The sequence below is a fragment of the Clavispora lusitaniae genome, assembly GCF_014636115.1.
Source record: "Clavispora lusitaniae strain FDAARGOS_655 chromosome Unknown tig00000105_pilon, whole genome shotgun sequence".
Classification (NCBI taxonomy): Eukaryota; Fungi; Ascomycota; class Pichiomycetes; order Serinales; family Metschnikowiaceae; genus Clavispora; species Clavispora lusitaniae.
The window spans coordinates 454,873-477,322 of NW_027093978.1; the positions used below are offsets into that span (position 1 = coordinate 454,873).

A 22,450-nucleotide genomic window follows, 5' to 3' on the forward strand; every position below is an offset into this window, starting at 1 on the left:
AAGGACATTCCTGATACATCAGTCCCGCAATTGTATTATACGCGGCGGGATCATTGCTCGATTGGTCTCCCTTCCTTAGACATCTCGTTGTTTCGACTAGCCCTTATTGCCTTTCACCATCTACTTGGACTGCATACATCAACGGGCCAAATCTTTCATCGTAAACTATCTTCAACTTCTGGTTGCCACAAAATATCACCAAATTCTACCATAGATCATGGCTGATACAGGAGGGCGAAAAAGAAGCGGCAAGTTCGAGTCCCCTCTGTCCTCTGGTCTTAGGAAGAGGGCGAGAGGCGCTGTTGCTGATGATTCTTTCAATCTGAAAAGCACAAATGGGAACGGCACTCAGCTGGCGTCCACTAACCATGGCAAATCCCAGTCAACTAGCTCGTCTGACCTGCTAATGGTGGATAGACTTGTTGACGTTATTACAAGATTCAATTTATATCTCAATGAGTTATTTCAACTAAAAGAGTACGGCTCTCTTGTGGAATGGAATCCTTCTGACTTTTCCTTTGCCACAAACAATCAACTTCCAGAAATATTTCAATACTTTGTGGATCTGCATAACTACAAGCTAATTTGGGATGAGTCCCTGTTGGAAAACTGGGATAGTATTCCATTGCGTTTGCAAAAGAAGAAACTTCAAGAACGAGAAGCGAAACTTCGAGAGAAATATCCGTTCATGGACATTGTTCTTGAACGCAGTAGACAGCGTGAATATGACATTCTAAATTCCCTTGAAGAAAATCCTACTGCTTCCCCGGAACCGGCAGAAGTCCAATCTAAAGTCCAATCTAAAGTCCAAGTCAAGAAAGCCATTCCAGAATCCGATGAAGAATCTAATTCACCTTCTGCTCCAAATTCAGATCACGAATCAATAAGTTCTGTTGACCTTTCGGATTTAGATACGACTACGACATACAAGCTCAAACAGGTGGTGTACACTATTTCTCCACCCATCATCACCCATCCATCGCATATTCCATCTTGGTCACCACAGGAAAATGTAGATCAAGCTATTCATGGTGATAATGAGACATCGCAAAATGTCTTATCTTACAGTCCAGAACCATTGCGGGTTGTATCAAACCACAAAGAAACTCTCGCAGTCCCGGCTGTGGAAAGTAAAATTGAAAATTTCTTGAAAAACAAATTTCGGGCTGCCATCATTGATGATTCTGGAATTGAAGTCTCCAATTCACCAGAAGAGGCTTCTGAAATTCTAGAACAACAGAAGCATTTGCTTAAGCGACTTTATGAAAAGGTAATGGTAGAAGAGAGGTTTGAACTCAATGGGGACAAGATTGAAAGAAGAAAAATCATGTTACCGAACACTAATGCTAAAATAATGCTGGATCCTTTCAGGGATAATGGTGCTGTTATTCCCAAAATTCAAGGAGCTAGTAACGACCAAACCTACCAAGATCATTTTGTGGCTCAAGGGATGACTTTTTCGAGGATTCACCAGCAAATGAGAAGGCTGCACCAAGCTCGAGGTAAGAAAGTTGCTCAAATGATCGAACAACACTTCAGGAAGAAAGCCGGAGAGAAAGAAAGACTTGCTCGTGAACGGGAACAAAATTTGAGAAGAATTAGCAGACTTGCGATTCAAGCTGTTAAAAAGAGATGGTCGCAGGCGAACAAAGTCTACAGAATTCTACAACATCAAAAGGAAGAAGAACTCAAACAAATTGAGGGCCGTGAACATTTGAGTAAAATGCTTGAACATTCCACGCAACTTTTGGAGGCACAATTGAATCGTTCATCGAGAGAGAATACTGAGACCGAATCAATATTAGATTCTGATGACGATGAAAGTAGTGACGAAGATTCTGAGAATTTCAGCAGTTCCAGTTCTGAGTCTGAGAAAGAGGACCAAAATGATGTCGAGGCTGATAACGGTTTGACAGTTGCAGAATTGAAAAAGAAGTATGCTGGGATAGAGACAGCGTCGTCTTCAACATCTCCTTTACCTGCGGAGGAGAACATTAATGGGAGCTTGAAAACCCTCGACTCTAATCATGAGACCGCCACAGTTTCTGCAGAGTATACTGAAGAACAAAAGAAGCTTATCAAGTCTATTTCTTTGCAAAAAAATGACCTTCTTGACTCAGATGAGTACTCCGATTCTTTGTCTGAAGAGAGCTCTGACCAACTGTCTAGTTCCGAATCTGAAAACTCGGATGAATCAGGTTCCGAAATGGAAGATGAACCTACATCTCTCGCTGCGCTTTACCTGTCCAATGGTGAAACAAAAGAAGAAGAGATGTCCGACGTATCTATGGATGAAGCAAAAGATAAAGCGGAATCTCCAACAGACTCTAAAGAAGAAAGTGACAAGGATGAGAAGGTTGAGGAGATCAATGGATTCAAAGTTAAAGAAGTTCCTACTCCACCACTCCTTAGAGGTACATTACGTCCTTATCAAAAACAAGGATTGAACTGGCTAGCGAGCTTGTACAACAATAATACTAACGGAATCCTTGCTGATGAGATGGGATTGGGTAAAACAATTCAAACAATCTCACTCTTGGCATACTTGGCTTGTGAACATCACATCTGGGGTCCTCATCTTATCATTGTTCCCACTTCCGTTATGTTGAACTGGGAGATGGAATTCAAGAAGTTTGCCCCCGGATTTAGAGTTTTGACATATTATGGATCTCCTCAAGAGAGAGCTCGTAAAAGAAAAGGTTGGAATAAAATGGATGCTTTCCATGTTTGCATTACATCATATCAATTGGTGGTACATGATCATTCATCGTTCAAACGGAAAAAATGGAGATATATGATTTTGGATGAGGCTCACAATATTAAAAACTTCAGATCAGCTAGATGGCGGGCATTATTGAATTTCAACACAGAGAACAGGTTGCTTTTGACTGGTACTCCTCTACAGAACAATCTTATGGAATTGTGGTCTTTACTATATTTCCTCATGCCTTCCTCTAAAATTGATCAAATGATGCCCGATGGATTTGCTAATTTTGAAGATTTTCAACAGTGGTTTGGAAAACCTGTTGACAAGATCTTAGAGAAGACAACAACGGGTGATATCATAGATGAGAATGTGACAAAACAACTAGACAAAGAAACGCGAGACACAGTGGCCCGTCTCCATCAGGTCCTTCGTCCATACTTGTTGCGCCGTTTGAAAAAGGATGTTGAAAAACAAATGCCAGGAAAGTATGAGCATATTGTTTACTGTCGATTATCTAAAAGACAGCGATACCTATATGATGATTTTATGTCTCGTGCTAAAACAAAAGAAACCTTGTCTTCAGGTAATTTCTTGTCGATTATCAATTGCTTGATGCAATTGAGGAAGGTCTGTAACCACCCAGATCTATTCGAAGTGCGGCCTATTGTCACGTCGTTTGCGATGAATAAAAGTGTGGTTAATTCGTTTGAGAACAATGATAAGTTGGTTAGGAAACTCTTGTCAGCGGACCTTGGCAGAACTAAAGTCAATTTGAGTGTTTTGAATTTTGACATCACAGGCCATGAAACATCTAACTATTTTGCTTGCGAGGCCACGAACCGTTTGAAAAGTACTCTGAAATTAGAAGAGCAAGTGAAAATCCTAGATGGCGTTATCGAGAAAGGAAACGGAATCGAGAATCCATCCTTGGATGATATCTTAGAAGTGAACAGGTTCTTAAAGCTTGAGGAACAGGTTAGTCTTCGTGACAGATTGCAACAGGCCGTTTACTTGAACAATTTAAGATGTCTGCGTGCTCCATTCTTTGGTGAATCCTTTTTGAAATTCGTGCAGGGTGCGACGGATTTCAAGAGGTGTGACACTTTGGAGCAAATGTCTCTCAATGTTACTCAATGGAGCATCAAAATGGACGAAGTGGTGGATAAATTTGCAATGGTTACTCCTGCTGCTGTTGCGTTGGATATGAAAGACCAGATCATCCCCCTTGATACACAAGTTTTGGTTCGTAGCGAAGTTGAAAGCAATCACATTGAAAATCCGTTCCATCATGCTCAGGTAAAACTTTCCGTTGCCTTTCCAGACAAGCAGCTACTTCAATATGATTGTGGTAAACTTCAAAAATTGGCGACATTACTCCACGATTTAGTGGCTAATGGACATCGTGCACTTATATTCACACAAATGACGAAAGTGTTGGATATTTTGGAACAGTTTTTGAACTTCAGAGGATATCGTTATATGCGTTTGGATGGTGCAACTAAAATTGAAGATAGACAGTTGATGACAGAGAAGTTCAACCGAGACCCCAAAATTCCGGTATTCATCTTATCAACCCGTTCTGGTGGTTTAGGTATCAATTTAACTGGTGCGGACACTGTCATTTTCTATGATTCTGACTGGAACCCAGCTATGGACAAGCAATGTCAGGATCGTTGTCATCGTATTGGTCAAATGAGAGATGTTCACATCTACAGATTTGTGTCGGAGTACACAATTGAATCAAATATCTTGAAGAAAGCCAACCAAAAACGACAGTTAGACAATGTTGTTATTCAAGAAGGTGATTTCACTACTGATTATCTTGGTAAATTCTCAGTCAGAGATTTGGTCAATGATACAAGTATTATATCTGACTTGCCTGATAAGCCTATTGGTGAGAATGCCAATATTGAACTTTTGGCTCAGGCAGAGGATGAAGCCGATCGTGTTGCCGCGAAGGAGGCTATGAAGGAAGTTGCTGTGGATGAGGATGATTTCAATGAGGATAGTAAGCAAGGAACCCCTACGCCAGGAAAACCTAAAAGGGAGGAAGGGGACACCGAAGATGGAGACTATGATGAAGGTGTGGGTCATATTGATGAGTACATGTTACGGTATATCGGAGAAGGATTCTATGTTGAATGAGGAAACGAACGCTTGTGTATAATATATAGAGCTTGCATTATAAAAGTATAAATATCGATTTGAGTATATCATTTATCTACGACATTTTCCCCTTTTGAACTATCCAACTGAGCATTTGATTTAACTATCGAAATGCGGTGTACGCAAATTGCAAGTGAGATCACGTGTGCTATATGCCAGAATTATCGAACGAACGGAGTTGTTCATCAAGATAACGCACTGAGCACACTAAACCGAATAGCCTAATAATGTCGTCCAGTATCCAATCCTTGTTGAAAACCGAAAAGGAAGCCGCTGAAATCGTCAATGAAGCCAGAAAGTACAGAACATCTCGCTTGAAGTCCGCCAAGGCAGATGCCCAAAAAGAGATTGACGAGTACAAGGCTCAAAAGGAAGCTGAATTGAAAAAGTTCGAAGCTGACCATGCTGGATTGAACGAATCCATTGAAAAGGAAGCTGATGCTCAAGTTGAGAAGGAATTAGTCGAAATCAAGGAAAAGTACAACCAGAAGAAAGATGCTGTTGTCAAATTGTTGGTAGAGGCTGCTACTAAGCCTGCTCCAGAATTACACATCAATGCTTGAGGGCCATTTGGTTTGAACCAACATATTTAGTTCTATTTTAAGTAGATTTGTGGCCGGAAAGTTCTTTTCAAGCTTGGAAAGGCTACCAATTTAATCAATTTGTTTATCAATGTAATTGGTCTCTATAAAATTCATGCTCCGCCCTTAGCCATTTTCTTAAAAGCCTTGAGCACCTCCCATATACGACTGTCGTAACTGGCAATGTTGAGAGCATTGACGAACCCCCATGCCTTTTTATCATCTGCAATTGGGTAGTCAATTGGAGGAGGAATAGATGTCTTAACACCAAACGCCCGCAATAATGGCTTGTCCATAACCACAGATTTAGCATTACAAAGGCCTGTTAAGCCTTCTTCGCCGCCGAACTTTCCATAGCCGGATTTTTTGCATCCTCCGAAAGGTAACTGGCAGACGTAGAAAGTAGCAAAATCATTGATGGCCACATTGCCGCTCTCCAACCGTCCTGCTATCTCGTCGCATTTGGCGAAATCGTTTCCAAAGACTGAATTTCCCAATCCATACTCAGTTCCATTAGAAATTTCGACAGCGTCGTTGATATCTTTCGCTTTCATTATGGTGAGTATAGGGCCAAAGACTTCATTTTGAGCAATTTTCATAGTCGGATCAACATCCACCAAGAGAGTTGGCTCAAAGTAATGGCCTTGCGGGTAATTTGGATGCAGATATCTTTTTCCACCATGCAAAAGCCTAGCACCTTTAGAAACTGCATCTTGGATCATTTCTTCAAACTGATCGAATCTATTGTCAGATATCATGGCCCCCATGTCGATCTCATCCAACTGATCGATGTCTGAGCCAAGTCTAAAACTCTTGATTCTCTCATTTAAGATTTCCACCAACTTATCGTACGCTTCGGGTAGACAAATGACCCTTTCAATCCCAATACAATTTTGACCCGCACTTTGAAAAGTGCCTCTCAAGATAACAGACGATAATGCTTTAAGATCAGCCACATCGTCCATGACAATAACAGAATCCTTACCTCCTAATTCAATCACGCATGGAGTTAATTCCTTTGACGCGCTCTGTAACACCTTGTGAGCCACTGGTTTCGATCCGATAAACGTGATATGCTTCAAACCAGGATGCGACGTGAAGTAATCAGCATTTTCTGGGAAGCAGTAGCATAACTGAACAAGGTCTTCACTGATACTAAGCAGCCGGAGCGCTGCGTGAATCATGCCCACGAACCATGTAGAGGACCATACAACTTGTTCTGAACACTTGACAACTATGGCATTGCCACTGAATAAAGCAGCAACAACAGGTCCTATAAGGTTATGCAACGGGTAGTTCCATGACACAATTGCAGCAACTACACCGAGTGGTTCGTATCTCACTTCTGCATTCTTCATAAGACCCATTAGTAAAGAAGACGGCCCTGGTCGAGCTGAGGGACGCAACGCTTTCTCTCCATGGGAAATGATCCAGCTTATCTTCTCTAAAGTTACCATGATTTCTCCCATTGAGGCATCTAATTTTGTCTTTCCGCTGTCTCTGCACGCGACCCGAGCAATCTCTTCTTGGTTGTCAAGAATAAATTGATTGATAGTCTTCAATAATTGTTTTCTCAATACAAAGGATGATTTTTTCCATTCCTTTTGTGCATCAGATGCTGCCTTGATTTGGTGATCCATTTCATCTGTGGAAATGCAAGGAAACGTACCTAAGAACTGGCCAGTAGCAGGACAATAACTTTGAATCTTTTGAGGCTCTCCATTGACTCTCAACCCAATATTTGGCGGATAGAGCCTCTTTCCCTTCCAATGGGGTTTCGCTTCATCTGGAATGGGATACACAAGTTTTTTGGGTGCCTCAAGTTTGTTATACTTGTTAGGGCGTCCCGTGATGTACTTCTCGTATACATAGTAGACGCTAGGAACAATCACGCAAACGAAAAAAGTTGTAGAGATGTGATACTGCCATTGGAAGTCGGCGAAATTGAGATCTATTGCGATCATATTGATTGAACCCTTGGCTGGCCAACTATGTGAGAAAAGATAAGTAGAATGTTGCCTGAGTTCATGATCTCTATGTGCAAGCTCGCTCGTTTATGCTGGGTCAGACAACTCTCCATGTATACAAATATGAAATTGAAAAGAACGAAAAAAAAAAAGTTTAAGAGTTATCATACAAAGAAGGTCATATTTCATAGCCAATTCATTTAGTAAGTGTTCTATAGTTCGCGTTAAGTTTACTTACAACTTTGTTTTGAAAAGGTGAAATACTTTCGTGCAAGGCCCTTGTGTGTCGTCATACATGATGAAGTTGGCGTAACTTGTTACTCATTGGGTACGTCGTCATCATGGGGCATATTATCGGCATCTGTAATAAAGTCTTCAAACTCGGCAGCACTTCGGTTTTGAACAATTGCACTGATTATGTTGTGATCAAGGTAGTCGAAAAGCGAATCTGTGACTTTTCCGCTTTCCTGGACGCCTGTGAAAACATCATAATTGGCAGCTTCATCACGGGGAGGAATAACATCGTATTCCAAGATATCACTTCTGGAGAAAATCTTCTCTGGGATTTTCGCAAGAACTTTATTCTCTCCAGACAAGATGGCGAACCTGATTAGATTTATTGGAATATCGGTCGATTCTTTCGTATTAAACCATTTACCTAGCCAAGAAGACTTTGATCCCTCGCTCTGTGTTTTAAATAGCTTCATGAGCTCATCATGAAGGAATTGTCTATGGTTCTGTTCTTTCCAGAGAATACTAGCTCGTACAAGATAAGTTTCACTAGCCAAAATGATCGAGTCATCTTTATGCACTTCACTGACTTTCACTGGAGGTTTTGTTGCTAGTCCAACAACAGCAAGGAGTTGTAGAGAGCAATAGTTGTGAGCAGAAAAGGCATCCTTGAGTGCGGCACGAGCTTTGTCCGTTTGTCCCAAGTAAAGAAGGGCAAGAACTTTGGAGAAGGCTAGCCCGGGAGTAAACCATTGAGAATATGTGCTTGTGAGAGGTGAGTCGACCAAGTCAATTAAATATTGATATTCCTCGCTTAAAATAGCATAATGGTCGATAAAAAAACGGACCCCCAAAGGATCTTCTGCCGGAGACAAAGATAACATGAATTTACAGTAATTCAAGGCAGTGTAGAAAGTGTTTCTTTCTCCTAAAGCAGAAATCATGCGGAACAAACAGAGATAAAACTGTCTGTTCATGAAGCTCTCGTATGGAAGTCGTAAAAGTCCAGTTCGCCCTTCACAAAGCATTTCATGGAACGTTTTATCAAAGCTTCTGTCGAAAACAAAGAGGCATTTTTCAACTAAAGCGAAACTGGTAGCCTTGTTGTTGCCCTGTCTCAACATAACCATTGCAACCTGCAAAAGTGTCTCAACATGGTAAGGATGTTGCTGTAAAAGTTGCATCAACGATTCAGGGTCTGGCGTCATTACCACAGAGGCATAAAACTTGGAGTTTGCCATACGTTCTGTAACCGAATTGATTTTGTTGAACTTGAAATAGCGCACTCCTATATTCTTTTCGTGTGCAACCTTCTGAGTGAGAGCATCGAACTCCTCGTTTTCCTCCTTATAGTACATCGTGTCAACTACCTCACGTTCTGATAATTCGGTCATTGATAATGGCTTCTGGGCGACGGGTATCCAGTCATCTTTTATTCTTGTTAGCAACAACTTTCGCTTTGTTCCAGGTACACTTTTATGGTCCTTACCACCCCAACCTCTGGTAAGACGGGCCAACTTTTTGAATTGGGCTAAAACTTCTGGGGAAGTGGCCAAAGATGTAGTACTATTGGCATCCTCTATTGTTTCAATGGAAAGGTTTCCAAATAAGTTTTGGAGTTCCGTGTCAGGATCTAAATCCTTAGCGGAACTAAGCGAGAGTAATGGCAAACTTTTCTTTAATCTTGAAGTAGTGAAGTACAAGTAATTCGAATCAGAATACAAGACAGGTGTATCAGCATCGTCATATATGGTTTCTGACTCAATAACAGTTGAAGCGACGGAACTTGAGCTTTTTAATTGTTCTAGGTCTCTCTTTCTAACTTCTTCCAAATACTTGTTCAAGTCTTCGTCTTCATCCTCAACGGCTCTCTTCTTGTTCTTTTTACTTTTCTTGCTTTTTTTCAGCTTCACCTTGGAAATTCCCTCCTCCCTTTTGCCATCATTAACATATTGATCGTCTTCCTGGGCGACAACGTTTCCGCTTTCTTTCTCTTCTGTCTCGTCTTCAGAGCCGCTTTCGCCACCTAAAAGGGCGAATACATTTGCCTTCTTGGATGAAGAAGGCTCGCGTTCACTTTCAGTCTCAAAATCGCTAGTTTGTGAGCTTCCAGAGTCCTGTAATCTTTCTAACTTTCTTAACGCACGAGTACTCATTATTTGATCAATATATTTCGCAGTATCTTGTAAAGTCCAACATGGAGTCTAATGTGCAGAACTATCGAATCGCATTATGCACTTTCCGAACTAACTACAGCGAATACAACAAACTCTAACTTGCAAAACTGGTTAAACTTTTGATTTCTATTTACTATGGAAACTCTTAGGCAACGAAGTTCTCCCGAAAGCTACCTGCGCTTTTCTTATCATCGCCCTTCTCTAGGATCAATTTGATAACGTCATCAACGTTTGCTGATTTGCCGAATTCTGTCTCCAATTCAGCTTTAGATGCTTCGTCCAAAACACCATCGACCCCTCCCTGTCTATTGACAAAAACCTTGAAAACAGAAATAAAGTCTGACAATGGAATTGTAGTGTCTCCACTTCTGTACTTCTTGATTAATTCTGGGTTTTCGGTGAAGATGACAAAGTCGTATTCCGAGCCCTTGTAAAAGATTTTGTGAGGTTCAGCCATAGTGGTTCTATCAATGAGTATTCAATTGTAATGAGAAAGCTAAAGATACGGATGCTTTATATAGTGTTCCTACGGTCACACTAGCAATAAAGGGAAACCTAATACACAGTACTAGCAAGAAACACACATCGAATGATGTCATGCCGGAAACGAAAATATTGGAATGTTCTATTGTCCCACTAGACAAGGCTACAATACACAACAATTTGTTTGCAGTTAATCGCTCATATTGCTCATATTGGCGTTTTAATCATTATCAGTGGACAATTGGATTCAACGTGGGGAAAAAAAAAAGTTAGTGAAGGATGCGAGGTTCGAACTCGCGCGGACGTACGTCCAAAAGATCTTAAGTCTTCCGCCTTAGACCACTCGGCCAACCCTCCATTAATATACAGTTTTCAGGCTTGTAGTTTATACTGTTTGCTACTACTATTGTTAATAGTTTTCCACATTTGGCCCATGTAGTTACTACTAGTGTTTTCGTTATTATATTCTATGGGTATATCTTTGTATTCGTCTATAGTAGTGGAGTGATAAATTGTTATGGAACATCATCCGCAGCCTTATTTTGGATCGATGATAACCGCATGCGTGCCCATATACTTCTCAAGAAATTGTTCTCCATTTATAGTTCTCACCTCATCTTCAGTGACATATTTATTTAAGGTATCGAAAACCCTTTCTTCGATCTCTTTCCTCTCAATTTCAGGAAGGTCGGTAATGTAAGATCTTGTTTCCCAATACTTGTATACATCGTTGTATTTGATGGGGATACGATAAAATTGAAATATCTCTTTGCTTATGGGCTTGAAATAATCGTTATTCCTTAGAACCTCTTTCCACTTTCCGTGTCGGTATTGGGGAACGCCTTTGTCTAAAGAATAAATAAAATTGACGATTTCATGGTTCCATTTATCGTGGTTAAATATTTTTCGGGCGTATTCGTAAGGGTTTTGGCTGTTGATCTTGTAGTCACCTACAACTTCATAACTGGTGTTTTCTGCGAGTTTTTGGCTTTCCGACTCCCCATCGAAATTCCAGATAAACCCAACTCGGCCACCTTGTTTTAATACTCTTCTCATTTCCTTTAAGGACTCTGTGTCACTAAACCAATGGAAACCTTGGGCAACTATAATTGCGTCCACAGATGAATCTGGTAGGGGAATGCCGTAAGAAGAACCTTGGATAGCCTCTATCTCTGGAAAACGCTCGATGAAGCTGTCCAACATGCCTCGTGATGGTTCAACAACTCTAATATTTTTCATACCACGGTCAACCAATTTTGCAGTGAACTTCCCTGTCCCAGCAGCGATCTCCAAGATCTGACTCTCTTTGGAAATATTCATGTTGTCTGTGAATGCTCTCACGATTGCATCCGGATACGTGGGGCGTAATTGGTCGTAGGACACATGATTTGCATTGAAGGAATTGACAGCAGTCGGATGTGCTCTCGTATTGGAAATCATTGCTTTCAACAACTGGACACTTTGTCTCATAAAAGATGATGGATACAATGTGTCAAACTTCCCCGCCCGTCAATTTATATGTGATCAAGAAGAACATGCAGGATGCATGCAGGGTGTACTTCGGAGATCCAATTTACTTATCGAGGCCGATCCGGGAACAAGGATAGCATCATAGTATACTTCATAATAATGTGTGGTAATTTACATTCATAATTGTCCGATATAGTGTAACGGCTATCACGGTTCGCTTTCACCGAGCAGACCCGGGTTCGACTCCCGGTATCGGAGTTTTCTTTTTTTCATCGTGGAAAGTGATTTACTTAAGACAATACCTTCAGTATACAAAGAGGTATCAAAATACATGTTTTTTCAAGTGGTTGTAATTTGTATTGGTTATACATACGCTTACTTCTTCTTGCTAGCAGTCTTTCCATCAGGAATAGTGAACAAGACAACCTCATCTCCCTCAGAGAGGTCCTTGTCAACTCTGAAGTAACCCTTTCTCTCAAATTGAATAATGTCACCCTTCTTCAAAGATCTGACATTGACATCAGCAATAGCTTGACTTGGGAATTCAGTCTCTGGTGTAATGAAGTCCTCAAAGTTGTCACCTTCTTCCAACTTGTCTTTCGTGATCAAGTGATCAAAGTCAACCAACTTAACCTTGATCTTGTCAGGGGTATCAGCCAACCAAGTGACTTTCTTTTCAGTCTTACGGAAGTCACCTTCTAAGTGCAACTCAGCATCGATAGATTTGACGATGTCCCCCTCCTTGTGGATTTTCTTAATGATCACGTTACCCCAATCCATAAATGTAATCTCTTCACCTTCAGCGAATGTCTGCGCATCAGCTTGGTCAACCAAAACGTCCTTAGCATAAATGACTTTCTTCAAGCCAACTTCAGGGTTCTTCTTGTGCTTAGGCTTTTCCTCAGAGTAAGGTTCTGCTGGTCCGTTGGAGAGCTTAACAGGAACAACGTTTTCAGCGTCAACAGCAGTGTGACGAGGGGCAACTGGGTCAATAACCTTCTTGTTTAAAGCCCAGATACTCGACCAATCAAGGTTGATGATGTTTCTCGAAGGACCTTGAGCGATGATGAAGTTTCTCAAACCCTCAACAGTCATACCTCTTCTTCTCACACCTCTAACAGTTGGGAAACGAGGGTCATCCCAGTTTCCAACGTATCCCTTGTCAACAAACCATTGCAATTTTCTCTTGGACAAGAGTGTTCTGACGAAGTTCACTCTACCGAAGTCCCAAATGTCAACATGACGCAACTTCAAGGCGTTTTGAATCCACTCATATTGCGGGTTACGGTCTCTGTATTCGTTCGTTCTCAAAGCATGGGTGACACCTTCAATAGAGTCCACCACTGGGACACAGAAGTCATAAGTTGGATACATCTTCCACTTAGTACCAGTTCTGTGGTGAGGTGTCAAATTACATCTGTAAATGACTGGGTCTCTCATAGCCTTGTTCAAATCCTTATAGTCGATTTTAGCTCTCAAACAATTCTTCAAACCCTCTTCAGTACCGTTCTTCATTTCCTCAGTGAATACTCTCAAGTTTTCCTCCACAGATCTATCTCTTCTGGCAGATGGCTCACCAACCATTCTCTCCTCTCTCATCTTCTCCAAAGGAGTGTCATCACAATAAGCGTTACCATCTTTGATCATTTTCAACGCCAATTCATACATTTGATCAAAGTAATCGGAAGAGTAAGTCACTTGATCACCTTTGATGCCCAACAAAGCCAAATCTTCAATGATGGAGTCTTGAAATTCAATTCTTTCCTTAGTTGGGTTCGTGTCATCAAATCTGATAATCAATTTACCCTTATAAGTGTGAGCGAAGTACTCGTTCAATACGGCTGCTTTAGCATGTCCAATATGCAAGTATCCAGAAGGTTCAGGTGGGAAACGAGTAACAACCTTACCCATTTGAGCATTTGGCAAATCAATAGCGAAATTAGCCTTGTGGCCCTCCTTCTTCTCGCCCTTGGCGGCCTTCAAGTTTTTTCTCAACTCATTGATGGATTTGGTGGTCTTGTCAGCGACATCAAATTTGGAGTCAAGGGCAATAAAACTGTACCATCTAGAGATGTTGGAGTAGACAGCGTTCTTGATGACAGAACCCATGACAGCATTGGCTCTTAAAACACCCCAGACGGCAATATCAGCCAATGAGTAGGAGTAACCAACAATAAAAGATCTAAAGTTCAAGTGAGTGTCCAATTTCTCCAAGTCAGCAGCTAAAGCTTTGAAGTTTTTGTTGGCCAATTTTCCCAAGGCGAACTCTACCCAAGAAAGGCTAGAGTCTACAGAGGAAGAGATTGATGGGATCAAAGCAGCGAGTCCCTTCAAAGACTCCAATTCACCGGAATAAGTCTTTTCACCAACGACCAACTTTGCAGTAGCGTCAGATCCAGACTCAACAGATTTCTCATCCACGAATTCAACGGTCAACGAGACATCGGTTTCAGCCTTAACGAACTCAGACGCAATTATAGTAGAGTAAGGGATGAATGGCGCCTTAGCGGCAACAGTCAAAGTAGCCATAGTTGTAGAATGGGAAAGCATTTCCAGAAATGTAAAGGTTTGGAAAAATCCTCATCTGTGGTCACGTGAGACGCTTGGAAAAGGAGGTATAGAATGTAGATTCTTTGGGTTACATAGCCTCGTAGTTCTATTAACAAAACTTAACATGAGTATTCTAATTGAGTAGCTTCTCGTTATAGAAGGAATGAGAGAGAACTTTGCTTTTTTTGTGTTTTTAAATACTCATTTCTTTCTTGTTTCTGCGAATAATCGCCAAAATTGGAGTGGAATAAAAGATATCAGTACGAGAAACAGCACGCCGAACATAAATGTAAAAGTACACTAGCTATATCACTTTCAAGTTAGACGCTAGAAGAACATATTGAACATCAAGTTTATTCGCTTTCTGTTGTTATACTTCTTGCAACGTGCGGTTTAAATGAGTTGGGGCTTTAAGCTAATAGTACACGTGACCATCTTTAGGTAAGAAGCGAAATAGGCGAAACTTCCAGACCACAATACGTTCCATAAAGACAGCGCTTGTCGCTCAAGATGTCTATCAATAGCTCTCAAAGGCCTACAGCTAAACGGTCTCCATCGATCCTCGTTACTGATGCGAGATCACACGTTGTTAATGGTGTTAGAGCACCTTTTGCAGGTCACAATTATAGGAAGCAGCAGCAGCTTCAGCAACAACAATCATTGCATGGGAGTCACCAGCAACCAAATCTGCATTACAGCTTTCGCAGGAAGCTTGCTTCGAGGGCCAACAAATATACGGATATATCTGTCGATAAGTTATTGAGCAATTCTAGCGATATTCCCTCTGGTCAGAGCCGATTACCACTTTTAAACCAGGGCTCGGGACATTTTTCACCTCCTCAAAGAAGTTTATCTCCAAATCCACTGGAGCAGGTCATTGCCCCGGACCAAAGACGCAGAAATATCAGAAGCATTCCCAAACTTTCCCAAAGTTTGCCAATTAGAACATCCAAGACTTCGCAGCGGTTGGTATTGATTCCTGATGAATACGGCGCTACCCCTACTGTAAGACTTGAATCCTCTCTACAAGGAAGTGATGCCAAGATTGCAGAAGTGCCTCCTCAAACTTATAGAAGCCGCGCAGAACTCATGCTGAAAGAAGCAAGGGCTAAAGAACTCAGCAGAGTGACGGCTTATTTCATTTGTGAAGAGTTCAATTTAGACGCACTTCTGGATTTCTTGAAAAAAAATCACGAAGTGAAACCAAGACTTTATGATGAAGCTCTTTACGTGCCGTATGCTCTCCCGCTTCTTCCTGGGACAGATGGGTTCCGTGTAAAATCGAACGATTCAGCCAAGTCTCTATCGAGCAAACGCTTAGTGGAAAACATGATAAACAAAAGTGAACAGAGAAATCACTTATATGAATACTACTCGGGCGTCGAAACCCCAGAGGATGCCAACAACTACTCAATGGATCCTGAGGAAGGTACGTCTGAAAACAGTGGACCATTTGACCCGTCCGAACCACAGTTTTTCGCTCCGCCCCTATTAGCATCTGACAGCCACAGCGGAAGCAATGAGAGCTTTCAAACACAAAAGTCCTCAGATTCTCTGGACCGTGAGGACGAAGAAAGTAGCGCTCAGTCAAAACATAAACCAAGGGATTCTAAAAGCAGTTCATCGATGGACCAAACAGAACTCACAAAGCATCATGGAGAAATGTTCGTGCTTCGTTATGGTATTGTCGTGTTTTGGAATCTTTCTGAGACACATGAAAAGAACATTTTGGCCGATTTAGCCTTTGCATCGCAGACACCCGAGCCGCTTCTTATCAATCCTATTAGTGAACAGGATATTGAAACTGAGGAGTTCCATTTTGAGTATGATCCTCAGATCAGCCGACCAAGAATCTATAACGACATGATCACCCTCAGAAGTGGAGACCATTTGATCAAATTGACCATGTCGTATGCGATTGCACAGCTGACTAAGCTATGCCTTTTTGAGAGCCGCATGGTCCACAGCTTGCTGCTGATTTCAAAACTTCCAAAGAAGCTTGCTTTGACTGGTAGGCTAGGTTTAAAACGTCAGCAGATTTTGAAAAAGTCGGGAAAACTTTTCAAATTGAGAGTGGATGTCAACCTTTCAAGCTCTATCTTAGATACTCCGGACTTCTTTTGGTCAATTGAACCAGCATTGCATCCATTATACACTGCAGTTAGAGAGTATCTTGAAATTGAGCAAAGGGTTCAAGTTCTCAATGACCGGTGCAAAGTATTCTTGGAATTTTCAAACATCATCAGTGACAGTATTAACGAATCAAGCACGACTAGGATCACTATGATGATCATCATAATCATCTTTTTGAGTCTTGCTGTGAGTGTTTTCGAGTTTGTCTTAGATATACTCTAAGTTTCTGCACGTTCATATACTGGTTATATGACCAAAATTTTTACCACTTAGTTATTACCACTTGTAATCATTATACAACTCCCTTCTTATTCCGAATGGCTCCTTTTGATGACTTTCATGTGTCGAACATTAGCACGGGACACTACTGAACAATACAAATACAAATACACAACGTACAGTATTTGTGTAGATCGCGATCTTAATGTCTCTACCGTCGAAATATGCCCCACAAGGGATTTCCAAAGAATTAGAACGTAAAGTCACAGTGTCAGGCAATCGCCAAAGAAAGAAACCAGTGAATTATGTTTTCCGACATATTGAAAACAAAGTGAACGAAGCTGTGGAGAATCCTAAAAAGTACAATCGCGATGATTATCAAGACATCGAGATGGTTCCAATTGAAGGATCCGAGGAGGTGGAGGTAATTCAGCAATATATCACGGAATCAAGGAACCTGGGGCTTATAAGCCAGTCAGATGATATGGAACTAGATAATTTTTACACTAAAACTGTTCCAGTACATCTCGAAGGAAACGTGTCGTACCTTATCGTAGACACAAACTTTCTTTTATCCCATTTGAAAACTTTAGATGAACTAAAAGCTCTAGGCCCGAGATTTGGCTTGCGCATTATCATTCCGATAGCTGCCATACATGAACTCGATGGACTAAAGAAGGACAATAGGTCCCACCATCATCGCGATTCTAATCTTTCTACTGAATCTGTTTCACACTTAGCAAGATGGGCCAATGATTGGGTATATAAAGCTCTAGCCGATAATTCTTCTACCGTAATGGGACAAAAAGCACATCAGAGGTTAAATAAGCTTGCAATTAAGGATGACGCTATTCTCGACTGTTGTTTGTCTTTCAAAAAAGAGTTTGCCCACTCGCTTCAAGTTCTCTTGTCTAACGACAAGAACCTTTGCATGAAAGCACTTCTGAATGACGTGCTTACAGTCAGCTACCAGAAGAATATGGATGCGAAGCTCATTGCAGAAATGATTCTCAAAGAGAATATTCATCGATTTGGAAGAATCGAACAAAACAAAACTGTCAATCAAGAAATCGAGGTTAAAATTTCACAACACCCGCATAAGATCCAAAATGTCCACGAAACGATTTTCAATGAAATACTGATGCTTGTCATTTCTGTTGTCAAACATTGTATGGAATCAGAATACGGTGACGAAATTGATCTTTTACGTAATTACAATAGTGACAAAATAATTTCATTGAGAAAAGCGACAGAAGTTATTATCGAGTTTTGGCTCCCTGTTTTTTCACTGCATTTACGGCAGATGAAACAATTTACAATTGATCAGTATAAAGACGCCAAAGAAATGTGTGAAACCCCACAGGACAGGCTTAGCCTTGAAGTATTTCTCGAGTTCTGGGTCACAGTTTTGAGAGCTTTATATGACCATGAGATGGACTCCACACAAAAGGCCTCTTTAGAGTCTCTCATCAAAAGATGGCATGAAATGCTCCAGTCTGTATGAGCAGGGACAAAAAACCAATAACCAGAAGTTAGACATCACCGACGAACAATGCCAATTCTTTTCCGTCTTGGGGAGGTCGATTTTTGTTTAATTTTGGGCACCTGTTCCAATGGTTCTAGTTTTATTCTTTTCAGCGTGATACTATCACTGGAAGTGTCTCGTTCCCTCTTTATTACGGGAGGTACAGTTTCAGCAACAACATCCTTTTCCGGATTCGCAATGCTAGATTTCCATGTGTGTTCATCATCCACTGCTGCAGACACAATTCTCCAAAGAAGCAGATGCAGATCAGCGTCTGTATTCTTCAACATCAAATTTCTGAACGAGCTACTAGTGTCCAATTTAGTTGCGTCACTATCATATCTAGTCAACAACTTTGCATCATCTGGACGCTGGCGTCTGTACTTATCTATAAGTTCAGTCCCATTTACAGTTTTGTAGTTTTCTTCCAAATAGAGCATGTAGTTGTCTCTGGTTCTTATCATGGATTCAAGCTTGGCAATTCTGAAAAGCAAATAGTTGTGGTTGGATAGACTATGCGTGAACACTTGGCTGAAGAATAGAGATGTTACTTTCTCGTCAGCTTTGACCAACTCAAAATTCCACACAAGTTCGCTAGAAAGGGGCGCCTTTATTGTAATAGGACCATCAGATGGAGCCGAGAATTCGAGTTTCTGAGCATCATTGAACGCTGTCTCTAACTGAGACAAGAGCAAATCATATTTGGAAGCATCGAAATCAGAAATTCCTTCGGAAAGGGCCAATTTCTGTACCTTTTCTTCTGATGGCTCGTCTAGCCAAAGATTGGACAAATCGGTTACGTAAACTGCGTATGGAGAACGACGGGCAAATCCGTACATATATTGAGAGTCTCCTATCACTGTACACTTCCAAACTGTGGGAAGCAAATGACTATCCATATTAGCCGGATCGAAGATCTAGTTTCAAGACTTGAGAAGCGGACTCAAACACACAAGAGGAGCCTAATCGCTATTGCAGGGATCCCTGGTGCAGGCAAGTCGACATTAGTGGAGCGATTGGCACAAGAGTTGATCCAACGCGACATTACATGCAAGGTATTTCCCCAAGATGGTTACCATTACTACAGAGAGCAATTAGCCGAATTTAAGGATCCGGAGGAGGCATTCCGTCGTCGTGGTGCTCCGTTCACATTTGACTCGGACAGGTTTATAGGAGATATTGAGAAAGTGCGAGACGGTCAAAACATCTGGGTACCGCTGTTTGACCACAGCAAGAAAGACCCCGTGGAGCACAGTATCGAGATTCCGAGTGACACGCAGGTTATCCTAGTTGAGGGAAACTATGTAGGGCTCGACGACGAACCGTGGGCGAAAACGAAAAACTTATGTGACGAGTTGTGGTTCCTAGACACGGACCATGACTTGGTTCGCGAGAGAATCATTAAGAGACATGTATCAAGCGGAGTTGCCCGGAGCGTGGAAGAGGCTACTGAACGGGCTTTGGGTCTGGATTGGCAAAATGCGCTTTACGTTTTACACCACACGAGGATACCTGATGTCGTTATCCGGAGTTAAACTTTAAGCGAGGTGCGAAAGCGCATAATGACATGGTTAACAAATTGCATGGTGTAATAGGCGCATTAGAGGAAGGCAGAAAGGAGAAGTGGTAAACATAGGCAAAAAAAGAGCTGCTCAGCCGGAGGTTCTTTGTAAGAGAGTCTGAATGGGTGCACTATCTTGTACCGTCTATTTGACGGCTAGAACTTCCTCAGTTTGTCATGTTACTTGAGACTTAGGCATCCATCCACGTATGAGCATACTATCCGCGCCTCGTATAGCAAATGCAAAGCCGACCCCGTTCGGTCGTAAAGATATAGAAACACTTAACGAAACAGAAGTACCTACATATGCGTTGGCGAATGGGCCTGAGCACAAATAATCGGACGTTCTTGAATCATACCACCAGAAGAGCCGTTCCCTGTGCACGGTGCAGGCATCCGCCCGAATATATATTCGTCCATTCTGCCTAGTGTTACAAAAAATAGCACTTATCTGGCTAACAATTTACCCACGACATGACTAACATCCACGACACCTCTCGCCCTATCCGCGAGCGTATGGAGGCCTTGATCAGATTGAAACAAAAGGAAATCACCGACGGCCTTGCTGCATTGGACACCAAATCTTTTCACACTGACTGCTGGACCAGAGGTGAGAACGGCGGCGGAGGTCAGTCGATGGTTTTGCAAGAAGGAACTACTTTCGAGAAAGGTGGTGTCAACATTTCGGTTGTGCACGGCACCTTGCCTCCTCAGGCTGTATCGAGAATGAGAGCAGATCACAAGAATTTGAAGGGAAGCGCCGACGGTTCTGTGGGTTTCTTCGCCTGCGGTTTGTCCATGGTGATCCACCCACATAACCCACACGCCCCAACCACTCACTTGAACTATAGATACTTTGAAACAATCGACCCAGAGACCAAAGAGGTTGCCGCATGGTGGTTTGGAGGTGGATGCGATTTGACACCTTCTTACTTGTACGAAGAAGATGCTCGCCATTTCCACCAGGTGCACAAGGATGCTTTAGACAAGTACGACACTAAGTTGTACCCAGAATGGAAGAAATGGTGCGACAACTACTTCTACATTCAACACAGAAACGAGACCCGTGGTGTGGGTGGCATCTTTTTTGATGATTTCGACAGCAAATCCCCAGACGAAATCTTGCACATTGTGGAGGCGTGCTTTGATGCGTTCTTGCCTTCGTATATCCCATTGGTGGAGAAGCGTAAGGACCAAGAATTTACCGAGGAACAAAAGAAATGGCAACAAATCAGAAGAGGACGTTACGTCGAGTTCAACTTGGTGTTGGACAGAGGAACGAAATTTGGATTGCAAACTCCAGGCTCTCGTATTGAGAGTATATTGATGTCTCTTCCATGTACTGCCAGCTGGTACTATGATCACCACCCCGAGGAAGGAAGCGAGGAGGATAAACTTTTAAAAGTGTTGCAAAACCCTGTTGACTGGGTTTGATATCTTCTGGTAGGATCAGATTTACGATATAGAATGTCATGAGTAGAAAAAATGAAACACGTTAATTTCACCAATTGCACAATGTCTTTGTTTGGGCAGATATACTAATTTGCAGCATAAGCATATACTATACAATATCAGAAAAGAAAAGCGTGTTAAATGGCCTTGGTCAATTGTATGCCCCCACTAATTTTCAGCCTAGCTACATATCTTGCACTGATCGCACCGCAAAATTTATGGATCCGTTCTACAGAAACAGAGATCGCCGAGGTTTTTTTAACAAATATGAAATGTTATGGGAAAGTTTAAGAGAAATATTTTGTCACATTGAGTTACTGGACATAAACGCAGGCCAAACTCATACCTTGTATTCTAAGTTCTATTAGTTCCCCAATACCGGAACAGAAGAGAGGATCCGCTTATGTTCGTGATTGAATTCATTGAAACGAATCGCAGCGTCGTCGATCATGGATTAGCTTGCTGAATATCTAGGGTCCCTGTTTGTATAAATTAATTGGGCAAATATTTGTCGAAGCTCTCCTTCTACATAACGTTGATAATAAAACCATGCGCCCATGTAATATTGGCAAATATAATAGCAAAATAGAGAAGTACGAGGGTTTTTACGAAAAAAAGCCCTTTTCATGACTAGTGGAGCCATTACCGTTCTAAATTCGTACATTTGGCGCATGTGCTACTCTGAGCTGAGCCTGTACATAAATTAACTGGGACTATATTAGGTTAATTTGTGTTGAATGGAGATATCACTACAAAAGAAGATACAGTTAACACCGTCTTCAACCATCGACAGATTAATAGCAAACTTACAACATAGAGTAAAAAAATGCGCAAGCCCGGAATCGAACCGGGGGCCCAACGATGGCAACGTTGGATTTTACCACTAAACCACTTGCGCTGATTGATGATCTTATGAGGTATGATTTTAACACGCTTAGAACGACATTCGTTGAGCAAAGTTTAGATGATTATGAGGTCTAACCACTTCGTTTTGATTCCAACTTGTTAGAAGAAAGCGAGATGTAACGTAGTTCCAGGCTGCATACGGTCATGGTTTTACACTATTTTTATACAGGAGAAAAACCGAATTCTGTCGCGCTTTGCGTTAATAAAAGTCGGTGTCAAATCGTTAGATGCCTACACGTTCTCTTGATCATGCACATTAGGATCTCCCTATTTTTCTTTCGTTTTCTACGTAATTCGACTATAAAATAAAACATACTTAGGA

General features: G+C 41.5%; 11 protein-coding genes and 3 non-coding genes across 14 annotated transcripts; 7 read left to right on the top strand and 7 right to left on the bottom strand. All coding sequences in view use genetic code 12, as the record gives it.

Moving 5' to 3' along the window:
* Nucleotides 1-217: 217 nt before the first annotated feature.
* SWR1 (chromatin-remodeling protein) lies at nt 218-4,852 on the top strand (the record flags this gene model as incomplete). The annotated part of the gene is made up of 1 exon (XM_002615681.2): nt 218-4,852. One exon carries the CDS (start codon nt 218-220, stop codon nt 4,850-4,852), a length of 4,635 nt encoding a protein of 1,544 aa, XP_002615727.2.
* Nucleotides 4,853-5,100: 248 nt separating this feature from the next.
* VMA10 (H(+)-transporting V1 sector ATPase subunit G) lies at nt 5,101-5,436 on the top strand (the record flags this gene model as incomplete). The annotated part of the gene is made up of 1 exon (XM_002615680.1): nt 5,101-5,436. One exon carries the CDS (start codon nt 5,101-5,103, stop codon nt 5,434-5,436), a length of 336 nt encoding a protein of 111 aa, XP_002615726.1.
* A 131-nt stretch (nt 5,437-5,567) lies between these two features.
* On the bottom strand, nt 5,568-7,418 carry MSC7 (meiotic recombination directing protein; the record flags this gene model as incomplete). Its single annotated transcript, XM_002615679.1, has 1 exon — nt 5,568-7,418. The coding sequence occupies one exon, from the start codon at nt 7,416-7,418 to the stop codon at nt 5,568-5,570; it is 1,851 nt and encodes a 616-aa protein (XP_002615725.1).
* Nucleotides 7,419-7,738: 320 nt separating this feature from the next.
* Nucleotides 7,739-9,808, bottom strand: FOB63_003216 (uncharacterized protein; the record flags this gene model as incomplete). Its single annotated transcript, XM_002615678.1, has 1 exon — nt 7,739-9,808. One exon carries the CDS (start codon nt 9,806-9,808, stop codon nt 7,739-7,741), a length of 2,070 nt encoding a protein of 689 aa, XP_002615724.1.
* A 166-nt stretch (nt 9,809-9,974) lies between these two features.
* FOB63_003217 (uncharacterized protein) lies at nt 9,975-10,286 on the bottom strand (the record flags this gene model as incomplete). Its single annotated transcript, XM_002615677.1, has 1 exon — nt 9,975-10,286. One exon carries the CDS (start codon nt 10,284-10,286, stop codon nt 9,975-9,977), a length of 312 nt encoding a protein of 103 aa, XP_002615723.1.
* A 299-nt stretch (nt 10,287-10,585) lies between these two features.
* On the bottom strand, nt 10,586-10,669 carry FOB63_005613. Its single transcript has one exon. It is a non-coding gene; the product is annotated as a tRNA-Leu (tRNA).
* Nucleotides 10,670-10,849: 180 nt separating this feature from the next.
* FOB63_003218 (uncharacterized protein) lies at nt 10,850-11,782 on the bottom strand (the record flags this gene model as incomplete). Its single annotated transcript, XM_002615676.1, has 1 exon — nt 10,850-11,782. One exon carries the CDS (start codon nt 11,780-11,782, stop codon nt 10,850-10,852), a length of 933 nt encoding a protein of 310 aa, XP_002615722.1.
* A 186-nt stretch (nt 11,783-11,968) lies between these two features.
* FOB63_005590 lies at nt 11,969-12,040 on the top strand. Its single transcript has one exon. It is a non-coding gene; the product is annotated as a tRNA-Glu (tRNA).
* A 117-nt stretch (nt 12,041-12,157) lies between these two features.
* Nucleotides 12,158-14,332, bottom strand: GUS1 (glutamate--tRNA ligase; the record flags this gene model as incomplete). The annotated part of the gene is made up of 1 exon (XM_002615675.1): nt 12,158-14,332. The coding sequence occupies one exon, from the start codon at nt 14,330-14,332 to the stop codon at nt 12,158-12,160; it is 2,175 nt and encodes a 724-aa protein (XP_002615721.1).
* A 510-nt stretch (nt 14,333-14,842) lies between these two features.
* Nucleotides 14,843-16,687, top strand: FOB63_003220 (uncharacterized protein; the record flags this gene model as incomplete). The annotated part of the gene is made up of 1 exon (XM_002615674.1): nt 14,843-16,687. The coding sequence occupies one exon, from the start codon at nt 14,843-14,845 to the stop codon at nt 16,685-16,687; it is 1,845 nt and encodes a 614-aa protein (XP_002615720.1).
* Nucleotides 16,688-16,889: 202 nt separating this feature from the next.
* FOB63_003221 (mRNA-processing endoribonuclease) lies at nt 16,890-18,188 on the top strand (the record flags this gene model as incomplete). The annotated part of the gene is made up of 1 exon (XM_002615673.1): nt 16,890-18,188. The coding sequence occupies one exon, from the start codon at nt 16,890-16,892 to the stop codon at nt 18,186-18,188; it is 1,299 nt and encodes a 432-aa protein (XP_002615719.1).
* A 908-nt stretch (nt 18,189-19,096) lies between these two features.
* On the top strand, nt 19,097-19,744 carry FOB63_003222 (uncharacterized protein; the record flags this gene model as incomplete). The annotated part of the gene is made up of 1 exon (XM_002615672.1): nt 19,097-19,744. One exon carries the CDS (start codon nt 19,097-19,099, stop codon nt 19,742-19,744), a length of 648 nt encoding a protein of 215 aa, XP_002615718.1.
* A 500-nt stretch (nt 19,745-20,244) lies between these two features.
* On the top strand, nt 20,245-21,204 carry HEM13 (coproporphyrinogen oxidase; the record flags this gene model as incomplete). Its single annotated transcript, XM_002615670.2, has 1 exon — nt 20,245-21,204. The coding sequence occupies one exon, from the start codon at nt 20,245-20,247 to the stop codon at nt 21,202-21,204; it is 960 nt and encodes a 319-aa protein (XP_002615716.2).
* An 845-nt stretch (nt 21,205-22,049) lies between these two features.
* FOB63_005612 lies at nt 22,050-22,120 on the bottom strand. The gene has a single exon. It is a non-coding gene; the product is annotated as a tRNA-Gly (tRNA).
* Between the last annotated feature and the right edge of the window lie 330 nt (nt 22,121-22,450).